This window comes from Bufo bufo, chromosome 7 (assembly GCF_905171765.1).
Source record: "Bufo bufo chromosome 7, aBufBuf1.1, whole genome shotgun sequence".
Classification (NCBI taxonomy): domain Eukaryota; kingdom Metazoa; phylum Chordata; class Amphibia; order Anura; family Bufonidae; genus Bufo; species Bufo bufo.
In genome coordinates this window covers 104,637,353-104,655,402 of record NC_053395.1, presented here as the reverse complement: position 1 = coordinate 104,655,402, position 18,050 = coordinate 104,637,353, and the positions used below count along the sequence as shown (strand labels likewise).

Below are 18,050 nucleotides of genomic sequence, written 5' to 3'. Positions count from 1 at the left end.
CTGTTGTTAAACCACTCACTGATATGACCAGAAAGGGGGTAGAATTTTCTTCTTGGTCGGTAGAGGCGCGTAAGGCCTTTTCTAATATCAAGGAGAGTTTTGCTTCCGCTCCCATCCTGGTACAACCTGATATCTCCTGCCAAATGGCAAACGTGTGCCTTTTTCTCGAAGAAACTCTCCTCCGCAGAGAGAAATTATGATGTGGGAGATAGGGAATTGTTGGCCATCAAGTTGGCTTTTGAGGAATGGCGCCATTGGCTAGAGGGAGCCAGACACCCTATTACCGTGTATACTGACCATAAAAATCTCGCCTACTTGGAGTCAGCCAAGCGTCTGAACCCGAGACAGGCCAGATGGTCTTTGTTCTTTTCAAGGTTTAATTTTGTTGTCACGTTCCGCCCTGGGGTTAAGAATGTGAAGGCAGATGCCCTGTCACGTTGTTTTCCGGGAGGTGGGAATTTTGAAGACCCATTTTGGCTGAAGGTGTGGTGGTCTCTGCTCTTTTTCCTGAATTGGAGGCAGAGGTGCAGGCAGCCCAGTCAGAGGCTCCTGATCTTTGTCCTCCTGGGAGGTTGTTTGTGCCTCTCGCTTTGAGACACAAGATTTTTAAGGAACACCACGATACGGTCCTTGCTGGGCACCCGGGGGCAAGAGCCACACTGGATCTCATCGCTCGGAGATTCTGGTGGCCTGCGCTTCGTAAGTCGGTTGAGGGTTTTGTGGCAGCTTGCGAGACTTGCGCTCGTGCCAAACTCCCTCATTCACGGCCATCAGGTCCTCTCCTTCCCTTACCCATTCCTTCCCGTCCTTAGACACATCTGTCCATGGACTTCATAACGGACTTGCCTCGTTCCTCGGGGAAGACTGTGATTCTGGTGGTGGTGGACCGTTTTAGCAAAATGGTGCATTTCATCCCTTTTCCTGGTTTGCCCAATGCTAAGACACTGGCGCAGGCATTTATTGACCACATTGTCAAATTGCATGGTATTCCTTCAGACATAGTCTCTGATAGGTGCACGCAGTTTTTTTCCAGATTCTGGAAGGCTTTCTGTTCTCGCTTGGGGGTTCGGTTGTCATTCTCTTCTGCTTTCCACCCGCAGTCGAATGGCCAGACAGAGCGCGTCAATCAGAATCTGGAGACATATCTGCGCTGTTTTGTGGCGGAGAATCAGGAGGATTGGTGTTCTTTTTTGTCCCTTGCTGAGTTTGCTTTAAATAACCGTCGTCAGGAGTCCTCTGATAAGTCACCATTTTTTGGTGCATATGGGTTTCATACGCAGTTTGAGACTTTCTCGGGAGAGGGGTCTTCTGGTTTACCTGATGAGGACAGATTCTCCTCGTCTTTGTCATCTATTTGGCAAAAGATTCAGGATAATCTAAAGAACATGAGTGAGAGATATAAGCGTGTGGCAGATAAGAGACGTGTGCCTGGTCCGGACCTGAATGTTGGTGATCTGGTGTGGTTGTCTACCAAAAATATCAAATTGAAGGTTCCCTCATGAAAGTTTGGGTCCTAGGTTTATTGGGCCTTACAAGATCCTGTCTGTCATCAATCCTGTTGCCTACCGTCTTGATCTTCCTCAGACTTGGAAGATCCATAATGTTTTTTCATAAGTCCTTATTGAAACCTTATGTTCAACCTATTGTACCCTCGCCTTTGCCTCCTCCTCCGATTATGGTTGATGGAAATCTTGAATTTCAGGTCTCTAGGATTGTGGATTCTCGTCTTGTCCGCGGTTCCCTCCAGTACCTCGTTCATTGGGAGGGTTATGGTCCTGAGGAGAGGATGTGGGTCCCAGTGACGGACATTAAGGCCACTCGTCTCATCAGGGCTTTCCATAGGTCCCATCCTGAGAAGGTGGGCTCTGAGTGTCCGGAGTCCACTCATAGAGGGAGGGGTACTGTCACAACCAGACAGCTGAGAAGCTCTGACAGGAGCCTTCCAGATCCTCCTCCTTGAGTTTCTTTGTTTTGGTTTCAGTTCCTCATCTCGTTAGTCTATCTCAGCTGTCATGCAGTTGGACTGATTGCTTCCCTTTAAGTTCCTCCCCATAATGCAGCAGTGTGCGGCTTATACAACTTCCTGGAGTGTGTGTGCATGCTGTTCCTATTTCCCAGTCCTCTGCAAGATAAGTGCTGTTCCTTTATTTGTGATTTTCTGTCTGCTGGATTTCAGGAGACCCTGACTCCCTCTGTGTCTAGTGTAGGGAGCCGGTGGTCGTGTCCCCTCACTATTGTAGGGTCTTCAGGTATTAGATAGCCGAGGTACGTGGATATGCGCCCATCCACCTTTGGGGTGTTCGCATAGGCTGAGCAGTCAGGGAGAGTGGCAGGTCTCATGCAGGGGTCTCCCTTTTGTTCCTTAGTTGTGGATCCAGTGAGTCATTGTATATATTGCATTGTCTTGTTTCCTGTACACCATCCGTGACACCAGTTGTCTGACTTCCGTGGAGGGGTTTTTTCAGGCCCTGGGTACCCTCTATGACGAACCAGACAGGGCCCTGGTAGCCGAGACGGCTCTTAGGGCACTGGTTCAGGGCCATCTCCCTGCGGAGGAGTATTGCACCCAATTCAGACGGTGGTGTGTCCCCTCTGGATGGAATGAACCAGCCCTGAAGAGTCAGTTTAGGTCTGGTCTGTCTGATAATTTAAAAGATTTATTAGTCAGTTATCAAGTTCCAGAGACCTTAGAGGAGATGATGACCCTAGTTGTCCGACTTGACCGACAAGTTAGAGAGAGACGACAAGAACGACAGTTCTGTTCTCAGATGGTGGTCCAGCCAGAGGCCTTTTCCAGGGACAACACTGAGGTCTCCACCGAGGATCCCATGCAGGTTGGCATGACCCGGGGTAATCTTCGTCGCAGACGCGGAGAGTGCTTCTACTGTGGAGATCCTGGCCATTGGATCAACAAGTGTCCTAAGAGGGTCCTCTCTGACAAGTCTCCTAAGGCAAGACAACCTAAAGACCAGGTACACCCTGATTTTTCTAAATATAAGCTTTTGGTACCTATAACAATTTCTCTGGGGGTTAATAAGTGGCCGGGTAAGGCCTTTATTGATTCCGGGTCAGCGGCCAGCTTTATTGACTTAGAATTTGCTAGTAAATTGGGTATTCCAATGTTTGCTTTACCTACACCTATCCATGTCATGGCTATTGATGCTACTCCCCTGATTGGTGGTACGGTAAGGTCATGTACCTCTGAAATTTCTCTGACCGTGGGTGTGTGCCACTCAGAGATGGTCTCTTTTTGTCTTGGAGAACCTACCGGTTGAGGTGGTACTAGGGTTGCCTTGGCTCCGTTTACATAACCCCACAATTAATTGGTTCAAAGGAGAGTTGGTGAAATGGGGACCTAAGTGTGAGGTGGTACTAGGGTTTCAGTAAGGTCTAATACATTACCTTCAGTTATTAAAGAATATTCTGATGTATTCTCGTCCCCTATTCCAGAGGTTCTACCCCCCCATAGACCTTATGATTGCGCCATAGAGCTAATAGAGGGTGCCGAATTTCCTAAAAGGGCGAATTTATAATCTTTCAGGGCCCGAACGCAAGGCTATGGAAGATTATATTAAGGAGAGCCTTGCTAATGGGCATATTAGACCTTCAGTCTCTCCTATGGGAGCAGGGTTTTTCTTTGTTAAAAAGAAGGATGGTGGTCTTAGGCCTTGTATTGATTACCGGAGATTAAATAAGATCACTGTCCAAAATATATACTCTCTCCCATTGATTCCGGATTTATTTAACCAGGTTCTGGGGGCAACCTGGTTTTCCAAGATTGACCTGAAAGGGGCATACAATCTAATCCGAATCAAGGAGGGAGACGAATGGAAGACAGCGTTCAATACTCCGATAGGACACTTTGAATATCAGGTGATGCCTTTTGGACTCAGCAATGCCCCAGATGTGTTCCAAAACTTAATGAACGATATTCTTAGAGAGTTCTTAGGTAAATTTATTATTGTCTATCTTGACAACATTTTGATATTCTCTCCTGATTTCGAATCTCATGTGTCTCATGTCAAACAAGTATTATAGGTGTTGAGGGAGAACCAGCTCTCCGCTAAGCAAGAGAAATGTGTCTTTGGTGTACAGGAGATACTGTTTCTAGGGCATGTTTTGACTCCTCACGCCTTTAAGATGGATCCTGGTAAGGTTTTAGCAATTAAGGAATGGGTAAGGCCTTCATCCTTAAAGGCTTTACAACGGTTTTTGGGTTTCGCTAATTACTATCGTAAATTTATCATGAATTTTTCTGTAATTGCTAAGCCATTGACCCACCTTACTAAGAAAGGGGCGGATTTGGAGAATTGGTCTACCAAGGTCATTTCTTTATTTGAAACATTAAAAAAGGCATTTAGTAGCGCTCCCATTCTGATCCAGCCTGATCAGGAGAGACCCTTTATTGTGGAGGTAGATGCATCCGAGGACGGCGCAGGAGCAGTTCTTTCACAGGGTCCTGCTAGCCTCACTAACCTGAGACCGTGTGCCTTCTTCTCCAGGAAATTCTCTCCCACGGAGAGAAACTACGACATTGGGAATAGGGAGCTGCTGGCTATTAAATGGGCATTTGAGGAGTGGAGGCATTTTTTGGAGGGGGCAAGGCATCGAGTAACTGTTGTCACTGATCATAAAAACCTAATGTTTCTCGAGTTGGCTAAGAGGTTGAATCGCCGACAAGCCCGATGGGCTCTGTTTTTTACCCGTTTCGATTTCTCCATTACGTTCAGGCCGGGAAGTAAAAATGTGAAGGCAGACGCATTGTCCCGGAGCTTCCATGCCTTTCAACCCACTGAGACGCCGCCTGAATCCATCCTACCAGCAAACATCTTCTTAGCGGCTCTAACCCAGGATATCTCGGTTCGCATTGAGGCTGAACAACATCTGGCACCGGCATCCACCCCAACAGATAAGTTGTTTGTTCCCGTACAATTTCGTCTCCAGCTGTTGGGTGAGTGTCACGATTCTGCCTTTTGTGGACATCCGGGTGTTAAGGGCACTAAGGATCTGGTTTCTAGGTCCTATTGGTGGCCCACTCTGACCAGGGATGTCAAGTCCTACGTGTCAGCCTGTGAGGTTTGTGCCAGGTCTAAGACACCTAGGACTCGCCCTGCTGGTAATTTACGACCCCTACCCATTCCCAGTAGACCCTGGTCCCATATATCGATGGACTTTATAACTGACCTACCGCTGGCGGAGGGTAAGACTGTGGTTTGGGTAGTGGTCGATAGGTTTAGCAAGATGGTTCATTTCATTCCCATGTCTAAACTTCCGAATGCTAAAACCCTGGCGTCTATTTTTGTGAGAGAGATTGTTCGTTTACATGGCATCCCGGAAAATATTGTTTCTGACAGGGGTGTGCAGTTTGTGTCCAAATTCTGGAGGGCCTTCTGTCAAAGATGTAAAATTTCATTGTCTTTTTCTTCCGCCTACCATCCTGAGAGTAATGGGCAGACTGAACGCCTTAATCAGTCTGTGGAACAATTCTTGAGGTTGTATGTTGCTGATGACCAGCAATTATGGGTCAAATTCCTTCCGTTGACTGAATTTGCTCTGAATAACCGTGTCAATTCTTCTGCTGGGGTCTCCCCATTCTTTTGTAACCATGGTTTTCATCCCCGTTTTCATTCTGGGCCGTCCGTCTCCTCCTCTAACCCTGAAGCGGATAAACTCTCCTCCGAACTGTGCACAGTTTGGGCCTGGGTTCAATCGAACCTAGAAAAGGCTCAAAGTTCTCAAAAACTCAAGGCCGATAGGAGACGTTCAAGGGGGGTGAACTTTCAGGTTGGGGATAAAGTATGGTTGTCCTCCAAGAATCTATCTCTCAAGGTAACTTCTAAAAAAAATTCTCCTCGTTTTATTGGACCATATAAGATCACGGAAGTGATTAACCCGGTATATTTTAGGTTGGAGCTGCCTGAGTCATTCCACATTCATAATGTGTTCTATAAATCTCTGCTTAAAAAATATTTTGAACCGGTAGTACCATCAAAAGCCTCGCCTCCGCCGGTTCTTGTTAATGATGCTGTCGAGTATGTGGTGTCTAAAATAGTGGATGTCAGGAAGGTGCGTAATGCCTTGCAGTACCTGATTCACTGGAAGGAGTATGGACCTGAAGAGAGATCTTGGGTACCTGCTAGGGAGGTTCATGCTCCTAGACTTGTTCGTAAATTTCATTTAGAACACCCTGAAAAGCCATCGCCTGAAGTCTTGGGTCCGGTGGCCCCTCGTAAAAGGGGGGGTACTGTCACGGGGTTCCGAAGGTGCACTTGGTCCCCCATTTCCCGCAGACCTGTTGCTTAGCTTTGGGAATGAGGATCTGTGCTTTGCTGGCTGGGTGGATCCCTGCTCCTAATCTGCCTTGAGTGCCGAGCTGATCACTCGGTGCTCTACTGGTTGGTCTGTCGGTCATGTGACGCTGGCCACATCACATGACCCTCACTCCCCACTATAAATACAGGCAGCCTGCTGGTCACAGGTTGCCTGTTAATTTCTAGGTTCCTGGCTATCTGTTGGACTACTGAATACTTACCTGATCCTGTTCCCTGACGATCCTTTGCCTGCTCCTCCTGTACTGCGCATCCATCCTGGTATTGTGACCTCGGCTCCCACCTGACTACTCTCTTAGGACTCCTCTTGTACTTCGCTACTCTCCTGGTATTTGACCCCGGCTTCTCCTGACCATTCTTTGCTTAATCCGTTGTACTGCGTAGCTCTCTTGGTTCTGACCCGGTCCGTTCATGTTCTGTATTTTGTCTTGTCTGTCTTCCCTGCACATATCCTAAGTTAGGGACTGCCGTCCAGTTGTCCCCTGTCATCAAAACTCGTGAGGCAAGTAGGCAGGGCCAGGGGTGAGGGTGGAGCGCAGTGGTCACTACCCTTCCCCCTGTGTGTGTGTGGACGTGATCGTTACAACTCTTTTCGGCCAATAGGGGGCTATCAAATTCTTTTTTAATCACTCTCGGTAATAGGCAAAGAGGGGAAAACACGTAACACAGATCCTTCCCCCATAGTTGAGATAGGGCATCTATCCCATGAGACTGATCCGCTGGGTTGAGGAAAAAAAACCTTTTGCCCTTCCTGTTTTCCCGGGAAGCAAACAGACACCCACAGATGTACTATTTAGTTGAACACTTCTTGACAAAGTCATCAATCCCCCTGTTTGACTCTGTGCCTCCTTAGAAAATCTGCCTGGATGTTTTCTGACCCCTTCCCCCTGTCGTATGGACAGGAAACAGGAAGAAACGGAGGAATGGAAAGAGGAGGATCCTTTTAATGATCTAGGTAGTTCCTACTTCCTGTCCAGATGCTGTCATGGAACGTAATGGAAAAAACACTTCATAAATATATGCAGATTAGGTCCAGCAAGTGCCCAAGCCCCTCTCTGATGTGCCGGCATAACCACCACCCTTCAAGTCATCTAGCCTGTCCTCCTTTCCTACTTCATTCTCCTCCTTTTGCTTAGAGCTCTTGTGTGAGAACTAGTCACCACTGGGTCCGCGCATGCGCACTGCTCTGCAGAGGCACTTATCCTAACAGTGCACATGCACAGGCCCGACGACGGGTGTTCGGACAAAATCTCTAAGCCAAGGAGGAGGATTGCAAGGGGAGCAGTTATGCCGGCACATCAGAGAGGGGCCTGGGCACTTACGGGACCTAATCTGCATATCTTTATAAAGTTTTTTTGTTTTTTTTTCAGCTTATGGACGTGGGACAGACAAGAGAGGTACTATTTTTATGTTGGGCAACTGTGCTATAATGTAATGAGTGGTCTAAAACGTTCAAAGTAAGTGACAGACTCCCTTTAATGTGACCATCTCTAAACTTTTGAATGTACATGTCCAATTGTTTAATGTTTCAGTACTTTTTGCACAACTTGCTGTTCTCTAACAAAGAGCTTTAACAGCAAAATTCACAACAGGTGTTTTATCCATGAATCGCCAAATAAATTTCCTGGTTCAATTAGAATTGGTATTTAAACAGTCCTCCTCATCATGCTGTTCACATTTTGATATCATGAGACCAAGACGACACCAAACAATGGATCAACAGTACCTTGCCATTGTGAGGCTTCAATTAGTATGTTCTCAGATGGAAGTGTTCACTGAGCTTAGAGTGTCATCACCAGGTTGCAACAGAGATACAGAGAGACTGGAAGAGTCACAGAAAGGTATAGAAGTGGATGTCCTTTGGCCACATCCCACACTGATGACAGCTTCACTGTGAACAATGCCCTGCAGAACCGGATGATGAATGCCACACAACTCCAGGCACATTTGAGGGAGGTGAGAGACAACCAAGTGTCACGTCAGACCATTTGTAACAGTTTGCATCAGTGTGGTCTACATGTTAGATGACCTGCAAAGGTACCTGACCACAGAGATCATCATCTTGCATGGACCAGGGAGCATCTACACTGGACGAGGGACCAGTGGGCCTCAGTGCTGTTAACTGATGAAAGTCGATTCACGCTGAGCACAAATAATGGCCGCCAATGATGTTTGAGACGTCAAGGAGAACACTATGCATCAGCCACTGTTCTCACTAGATGAGCCTTTGGTTGTGGTGGTAGTGTTACAGTGTGGGAAGGTGTGTCTAGTTAATACAGAACTGCCCTACACTTTATGAATGGTACAGTGACAAGCCCATACTACTTGAATAACATCATTAATCCAGTCATTGTGCCTCTGGATGAACAACAAAGGCCTAATATCATCTTCATGGACGACAATATGTCAGCTCATCGAGGTTGCATCATTAGTAAACAGCTGCTGGAGACTGGGGTACCTCAAATGTCCAATTATCCAGACCTGAATTCCATTGAAAACCTATGGAATCAGCTGAGTCGTCATGTAGAGGCTTGTAACTCTGTACCTCAGAACCTCAATGACCTTCAAGAAGAGTGGGATGCCATGCCTCAGCAGACAATAAGCTGTAATTAATGCTCAAGGCCACATGACAAGTTCTTGAGATAATGACATTTTTTGTGGGGGTATACCCACCACTGTTGTTGGCTTTTGTTTCAATAGGTTGTTTGAAAAGAGGAAACCACCAACCTAACCTCTAACCCTAACTCACACAGCCACATTCAGGCTAAATTAAGAGCTTGTGCATCTTACCTATATAGCTTTATGCTCCATGACCATTAGAGACATCTCCTTTTACCCACTCCATTCTAGCTTCTACCAGAACTGCAGGAGAAGCTTTTTCACTTCAACTCCAGCCTCACTGCTCCTGTCCTGCAAGCCCTCAGGAGAAGTGAGACATATTGGGACAATACTGATGCGAGGTGGATGGGCGGTCAGGGGAGAATGCTGCTAGTGGGAAAGGGTTTTCTAGGGGCATCTAGTAGATTGTGTATCGCGCTGTCAGAGACCCTGAAGAGAAGACAGAAGAGTTTTTTTTTTACTGCTTCTGCCTTCAACTTTGCACAGTGCATAGCCCTCAATGACTGATGTGTGGCGAATGGAGGAAGTGGCTACATCACTTCCTCCAGTTGTCCCCGTGATCACATGACAGGTTAGGGGGGACAATACTTGCTTGCCCCAGGCACTGAGAACCCACGCTACGCCACTGCCTGCACCAAGTTTTGTAACATTTTTGCTACCATTTGTGAAAAATGGTGGCAAAGCCCTGTGATTTTGACAAAAATTACATATAAATGCTGTTAGCCAGCACAAATCAGATTGTGGCTTAGATGTTCAACTGCAATTATTACCATACCAGTTCTATTGCCATTAGTGTAACATTATAGAGTGCTGCTGTATGTCGGAGATATTCTTTTCAGAAAAAATGTAAGCAACTCCATAGTATAGCATTTGAAGGAGCAACCTTTTTTTTGTCAGATTCATATGTACGTAAGGGACAATACATGAATGTGCACAAATTACAAAAACAATCTGGCCACCATAAGTTTCATTAAAATTTAAAAGCATATCTCCAACAATATCCCACATAATTCACATGATAAACATACTTTGACAGTTGTAATTGACATCAGACATCACTTACCCTTTCACTGTATTTTTCTCAGTGACATCTCTAAAGATGAAAAAAATATACATAATCAAAATAAGGACCAAAATAATAAGTAAAGATAATTAAAGTAAAAGGTTCAATAGTTTGTCCCCCATTATACCTTACAAGACAAAAACACAGAGATGAAGTGGCAATTCTGGAGGAGCTGCTCAGCCCCTGACACTGTGGCGTGTCTTTTATTGGAGGAGCAGCCCCACCGCATGTGGACCGCAATAATCGACTAACCCCAGCAAAATATGCATACAATGGAGGATGTCGACGCGGTCCACATGCACCACAAGAGCAAACTACACAGAATGTAGCAAATAAAAATATGAAACAAAGAGAGGAAATGCACCAACAAGAAATGCTACTGACTAAACTGGGAAGTCATAAATGCAGGTATTAAAAGCTGAGACTTTCGCCAATATGTTCCAGTCAGGAAAATATCGGAGCCCATCACTGCACCACGTCACGGTCACTCAGCACGGCAGAGGGTCCTAGCCGCTGCTCTAACTATGGTGTGAACACGGTCTGGGGGTGGTATAATTCAGCTCACAGCCAAGCTTCCACACAGAAGCCCAGCATGAATACTGTGGCAGTACAATGTGAATGAGGCCAGGCTGTGAGCCACACCTATACCAGACCATGTGATTATTGCGGTCCACATGCGGTGGGGCTGTTCCTCCAATAAAAGACACGCCACAGTGTCAGGGGCTGAGCAGCTCCTCCAGAATTGCCACTTCATCTCTGTGTTTTTGTCTTGTTAGATTTGGGTGTGTTTGGACACTCTGTTGCACCTGGTAACCTCCATCACATGGTCTGGTATAGGTGTGGCTCACAGCCTGGCCTCATTCACATTGTACTGCCACAGTATTCATGCTGGGCTTCTGTGTGGAAGCTTGGCTGTGAGCTGAATTATACCACCCCCAGACCGTGTTCACACCATAGTTAGAGCAGCGGCTAGGACCCTCTGCCGTGCTGAGTGACCGTGACGTGGTGCAGTGATGGGCTCCGATATTTTCCTGACTGGAACATATTGGCGAAAGTCTCAGCTTTTAATACCTGCATTTATGACTTCCCAGTTTAGTCCGTAGCATTTCTTGTTGGTGCATTTCCTCTCTTTGTTTCATACCCCCATTATACCTTGTAGCAGAACCCAAACTATTTGACCCAAGTATTTTTAAAGAGGTTTTCCAGAAATAATATTTAAAAAAATGGGCCACAATATTTAAGAACAACAAGAAGCTTTATTTACTTTGATTGCTTTACTTCCTTTCCCGGCTTGACACACAGGAAAAGCTAGGAAAAACCCACTCAGCAAATCACTTGCAAGGTTTTTAAGGTGACTGAGAAACCCTTTAAATTATCAACAGATTGAATAATTGTGCATCCACTCTTACCAATTTTGTGGTATGTCTTTTCTGAGATGAGCGTAAAATCACAGCAAAACTCACTGAAGTGCTTGGCAACAGGCCATGCCAATATCTTTTATGCACTAAGGACTTGGAAAACTACATCTTTCTTGGGCACACTTTTGAACTAACTATGGCAAAAGTAGGCCACAAAAGTGGCACCTTTGAATACATCATAAGGACTCATGCGCAAGACCATACGTTTGGCACGCATCTGATCGCATCTGTTAATTGGATGCAGACTCATTCATTTCAATGGGGTGCTGAAGATGTGGACACATCTGTTCCGTGGCCATGCAAAAAAAAATATAACATGCACTATTCTTGTCTGTTTTTCAGACAAGGATAGGACATTACTGGGCAGACTAGATGGGTCAAATGGTTCTTATCTGCCGACACATTCTATGTTTATTACTATTGAAGTAAAAAACAAAATGGCAGCATGCACTTGGCTGGGATCTGCGATTTGTGGACTGCAAAATACATATGGTTGTGTGCATGAGACCTTAGACCTCATTCAGAGCATATCTATGATGTTGTTAGTTTGTGTCATTACAACTGTGATTAGACTGTGATTTGCAACTATAACAAAAATGCAAATGGAGCCTATTGGTGTATTTTCATGTTTTAAAGAATATCTGACTGATACCAAAGTTATTTAAAGGGGCTGTCAGTTTTTTCCCCCAAAAAAGTCCTCTGACAACCCAGTTAACTGATTAGCATGCATGTTGTCTCACCAATATATACTGTATGAACCCAAACAGATATTTTAGCGTATCTAATGTTATATGTGGTTGGTTGACTAAACATACAGTAGGTGTTGACTACTGTATATATTACTTCTGAGATACTGCAAAGTATTCTTGGATACAGTATTTTCAAACTATGCACTCCTGAGTTACACAAACATTTCTACAAATTCTAAATTTGGATTTCTGATATTTTGTAGGCTGTTGTGGTCTGATACGCTAGCAGGTGTGTAAGGCTAGGTTCACATTTGCAGGAGAGGTTCCGTTAAATAATCTGTTGTAGCTTCCCGCGAAAAAAAAAAAAAAAAAAAAAAGGAGGATTGTGTAAACTACAACAGAAACCCAAATAACCCTCATTATAGTCAGGCACCATTGGTGACGGGCATATTGTCACAACTAGACAGCTGAGAAGCTCTGACAGGAGCTTTCCCGATCCTCCTCCTTGAGTTTCTTTGTTTTGGTTAAGTTCCTCATCTCGTTAGTCTATCTCAGCTGTCATGCAGTTGGACTGATTGCTTCCCTTTAAGTTCCTCCCCATGATGCATTAGGTTGCGGCTTATACAACTTCCTGGAGTGGGTGTGCATGCTGTTTCTATTCCTCAGTCCTCTGCAAGATAAGTGCTGTTCCTTTATTTGTGATTTTCTGTCTGCTGGATTTTCAGGTGATCCTGACTCCCTCCGTGTCTTGTGTAGGGAGCCGGTGGTCGTGTCCCCTCACTATTGTAGGGTCTTCAGGTATTAGATAGCCGAGGTACGTGGATATGCGCCCATCCACCTTTGGGGTGTTCGCATAGGCTGAGCAATTAGGGAGAGTGGCAGGTCTCATGTAGGGGTCTCCCTTTTGTTCCTTAGTTGTGGATCCAGTGAGTCATTAATTGTATTGCATTGTCTTGTTTCCTGTACACCATCCGTGACATTATAAGCCGCCAAAACCGTCTCAAGCATGGATCCGGTTTCACTTTTGGCTGAGCGCTTCCAGGGTCTTTCATTGGAGGTAGCTGATCTCCGTAAGACTTTTTCTCAGTTTCAAGTGACCGGTTCAGCTTGCGTTTATGGAGTTTGTTCTGAGCCTAAGATCTCGCTCCCGAATACGTTCTCCGGGGGTAGTGAGTATTTTGTGCGTTTTAGAGAGGCTTGCAAACTCCATTTTCGCCTTCTTCCCCATTCCTCTGGTGATGAAGAACGGAGGGTGGGGATCATTATATCGCTGCTCAGGGGTAACGCTCAATCCTGGGCCTTTTCGCTGCCGGAGGGGGCACGGCCTCTCCGTTCAGTGGATGAATTCTTTTTAGCCCTGGGTCAGATATATGATGATCCGGATCGTATTGCTCTGACTGAGTCTAGACTACGTCTGTTATGCCAGGGTAAACAATCCGCAGAGATATACTGCTCAGAATTTCGGAGATGGGCAGCTGATACTGGTTGGAATGATGCTGCACTCCGAAGTCAATTTTGCCATGGTCTTTCAGAGGGATTGAAAGATGCATTTGCCTTTCATGAGAGACCTACCTCCTTGGATTCTGCTATGTCTCAGGCCGTTCGTATTGACAGGCGTCTTAGAGAGAGAGGAGAGATCTCTCCTTCCTGTCATACTCAGTCCCGGGACAGTGCAGCGGTCTCTTTCTGTGCGCAGGGGTCTCAGTCGCTGTCAGCCCCTTCTGAGCAGGAGCCCATGCAGCTGGGGTTGATTGCCTCTGACAATAGAAGATTCAGCCCGCATGGGAGGGTTTGTTTTTGTTGTGGAGGTATAAATCATTTGGCAAATGTTTGTCCCTCTAGGAGATTCAGGCAGTCTTCTGGGAGTAATAAAGAAACAAAAATGAAAAAATCTTTTAAAAATGTTCCATCTGTTACTACTGGCAGGGTTGAGGCGGAAATGGAAGGTTTTCCGTTTGCTTGTAGTTCCCGTTTTTTCCTGCCTGCTAGGGTGGCACTAGAGAGCAAGAGCATTTTTTTGTGAGATTTTTGTGGATAGTGGAGCAGCTGTCAATCTCATTGATAATCAATTTGCAATAACTCATGGTTTCCAGGTATGCACTTTGGGAAAGGATATTCCTGTTTTTGCTATTGATTCCGCTCCACTTTCTCAGAAATCATTAAAGGGCATAGATCACAATATTCGTTTTATTGTGAGTGATTCTCATGTTGAGGATGTGTCATGTTTCGTCCTTAGCGGTTTGCCTACTCCTCTAGTGTTGGGGCTACCCTGGCTCACTAAACATAACCCCACCATTGATTGGCAAGCGAGGCAAATAAATGGTTGGAGTGACTTTTGCAGAGAGAATTGCCTCATGACATCTGTTTCTGAGGTTTCTACTAAGACTGTACCACCTTTCCTCTCTGAATTTTCGGATGTCTTCTCTGAGAGTGGAGTTCAGGATTTGCCCCCGCACAGGGAGTACGATTGCCCTATTAGTCTCATTCCAGGCGCCAAACTGCCTAAATCTCGTTTATACAATCTTTCCCAACCTGAGAGGGTCGCTATGCGTGCTTATATCTCTGAGAGTCTGAGAAAAGGACACATACGACCCTCGAAGTCACCTGTTGCCGCTGGTTTTTTCTTTGTTAAGAAAAAAGATGGTTCTTTAAGACCTTGTCTGGATTTCAGGGAGCTGAACAGTATCACTATTTGCTACCCTTATCCGCTTCCTCTGATCCCGGACCTGTTTAACCAGGTTGTTGGGGCTAAAGTCTTTTCCAAATTAGACCTAAGAGGGGCATACAACCTGGTCAGGGTCAGAGAAGGAGACGAATGGAAGACGGCTTTCAATACCCCTGAGGGCCATTTTGAGAATTTGGTTATGCCTTTTGGTTTGATGAATGCCCCAGCCGTTTTTCAGCATTTCGTGAACAGCATTTTTTATCATTTAATGGGAAAATTTGTATTAGTGTATTTGGATGACATTTTGATTTTTTCTCCTGATTTCAAGACTCATAAGGAACACTTACGTCAGGTCTTGCTCATCCTGCGGGAGAATAAATTATACGCGAAACTGGAAAAATGTGTGTTTGCGGTTCCAGAAATTCAATTTCTGGGGTTTCTTCTCTCTGCTTCTGGTTTTCGCATGGACCCCGAGAAGGTCCGCGCTGTGCTTGAGTGGGAGCTTCCTGAGAATCAGAAGGCGCTGATGCGTTTTTTGGGCTTTGCCAATTATTACAGGAAATTTATTTTGAATTATTCCTCTGTTGTTAAACCACTCACTGATATGACCAGAAAGGGGGTAGATTTTTCTTCCTGGTCGGTAGAGGCGTGTAAGGCCTTTTCTAATATCAAGGAGAGTTTTGCTTCCGCTCCCATCCTGGTACAACCTGATATTTCGTTACCCTTCATAGTTGAGGTTGATGCTTCTGAGGTAGGGGTGGGTGCGGTCTTGTCTCAGGGTTCCTCTCCTGCCAAATAGCAACCATGTGCCTTTTTCTCGAAGAAACTCTCCTCCGCAGAGAGAAATTATGATGTGGGAGATAGGGAATTGTTGGCCATCAAGTTGGCTTTTGAGGAATGGCGCCATTGGCTAGAGGGAGCCAGACACCCTATTACCGTGTTTACTGACCATAAAAATCTCGCCTACTTGGAGTCAGCCAAGCGTCTGAACCCGAGACAGGCCAGATGGTCTTTGTTCTTTTCAAGGTTTAATTTTGTTGTCACGTTCCGCCCTGGGGTTAAGAATGTGAAGGCAGATGCCCTGTCACGTTGTTTTCCGGGAGGTGGGAATTTTGAAGACCCGGGTCCCATTTTGGCTGAAGGTGTGGTGGTCTCTGCTCATTTTCCTGAATTGGAGGCAGAGGTGCAGGCAGCCCAGTCAGAGGCTCCTGATCTTTGTCCTCCTGGGAGGTTGTTTGTGCCTCTCGCTTTGAGACACAAGATTTTTAGGGAACACCACGATATGGTCCTTGCTGGGCAGCCGGGAGCAAGAGCCACACTGGATCTCATCGCTCGGAGATTCTGGTGGCCTGCGCTTCGTAAGTCGGTTGAGGGTTTTGTGGCAGCTTGCGAGACTTGCACTCGTGCCAAAGTCCCTCATTCACGGCCATCAGGTCCTCTCCTTCCCTTACCCATTCCTTCCCGTCCTTAGACACATCTGTCCATGGACTTCATAACGGACTTGCCTCGTTCCTCGGGGAAGACTGTGATTCTGGTGGTGGTGGACCGTTTTAGCAAAATGGTGCATTTCATCCCTTTTCCTGGTTTGCCCAATGCTAAGACGTTGGCGCAGGCATTTATTGACCACATTGTCAAATTGCATGGTATTCCTTCAGACATAGTCTCTGATAGGGGCACGCAGTTTGTTTCCAGATTCTGGAAGGCTTTCTGTTCTCGCTTGGGGGTTCGGTTGTCATTCTCTTCTGCTTTCCACCCGCAGTCGAATGGCCAGACAGAGCGCGTCTGGAATCTGGAGACATATCTGCGCTGTTTTGTGGCGGAGAATCAGGAGGATTGGTGTTCTTTTTTGCCCCTTGCTGAGTTTGCTTTAAATAACCGTCGTCAGGAGTCCTCTGATAAGTCACCATTTTTTGGTGCATATGGGTTTCATCCGCAGTTTGGGACTTTCTCGGGAGAGGGGTCTTCTGGTTTACCTGATGAGGACAGATTCTCCTCGTCTTTGTCATCTATTTGGCAAAAGATTCAGGATAATCTAAAGAGCATGAGTGAGAGATATAAGCGTGTGGCAGATAAGAGACGTGTGCCTGGTCCCGACCTGAATGTTGGTGATCTGGTGTGGTTGTCTACCAAGAATATCAAATTGAAGGTTCCCTCCTGGAAGTTGGGTCCTAGGTTTATTGGGCCTTACAAGATCCTATCTGTCATCAATCCTGTTGCCTACCGTCTTGATCTTCCTCAGACTTGGAAGATCCATAATGTTTTTCATAAGTCCTTATTGAAACCTTATGTTCAACCTATTGTACCCTCGCCTTTGCCTCCTCCTCCGATTATGGTTGATGGAAATCTTGAATTTCAGGTCTCTAGGATTGTGGATTCTCGTCTTGTCCGTGGTTCCCTCCAGTACCTCGTTCATTGGGAGGGTTATGGTCCTGAGGAGAGGATGTGGGTCCCAGTGACGGACATTAAGGCCACTCGTCTCATCAGGGCTTTCCATAGGTCCCATCCTGAGAAGGTGGGCCCTGAGTGTCCGGAGTCCACTCGTAGAGGGAGGGGTACTGTCACAACTAGACAGCTGAGAAGCTCTGACAGGAGCTTTCCAGATCCTCCTCCTTGAGTTTCTTTGTTTTGGTTAAGTTCCTCATCTCGTTAGTCTATCTCAGCTGTCATGCAGTTGGACTGATTGCTTCCCTTTAAGTTCCTCCCCATGATGCATTAGGTTGCGGCTTATACAACTTCCTGGAGTGGGTGTGCATGCTGTTTCTATTCCTCAGTCCTCTGCAAGATAAGTGCTGTTCCTTTATTTGTGATTTTCTGTCTGCTGGATTTTCAGGTGACCCTGACTCCCTCCGTGTCTTGTGTAGGGAGCCGGTGGTCGTGTCCCCTCACTATTGTAGGGTCTTCAGGTATTAGATAGCCGAGGTACGTGGATATGCGCCCATCCACCTTTGGGGTGTTCGCATAGGCTGAGCAATTAGGGAGAGTGGCAGGTCTCATGTAGGGGTCTCCCTTTTGTTCCTTAGTTGTGGATCCAGTGAGTCATTAATTGTATTGCATTGTCTTGTTTCCTGTACACCATCCGTGACACATATGCTGGATTTTGTTTTTCATTTATTGTTTTGCATATGTAAACTTACCCTAAGCCATATGGATGAAAGCTCCATTTAATAATGATGAATGGTCGTTCTGAGATTTAATGTGGGTTTATTCTTTCCCTTTGCAAGATCATGAATATATTAGTTGATTGGCAGGGGTACCAGCAGTCGGGCC

The 18,050-nt window shown here is 45.9% G+C and overlaps 1 protein-coding gene across 1 annotated transcript in view; it reads right to left on the bottom strand.

Moving 5' to 3' along the window:
* The window catches only part of STAT1 (signal transducer and activator of transcription 1), a 1,318,258-nt gene that overhangs the window by 504,823 nt on the left and 795,385 nt on the right, over positions 1–18,050 (bottom strand). Inside the window, exon 12 of the mRNA XM_040441848.1 lies at positions 10,012–10,041. Within this exon, the coding sequence (XP_040297782.1) occupies positions 10,012–10,041 (30 nt within the window). The remainder of the gene's footprint in view (positions 1–10,011; positions 10,042–18,050) is intronic.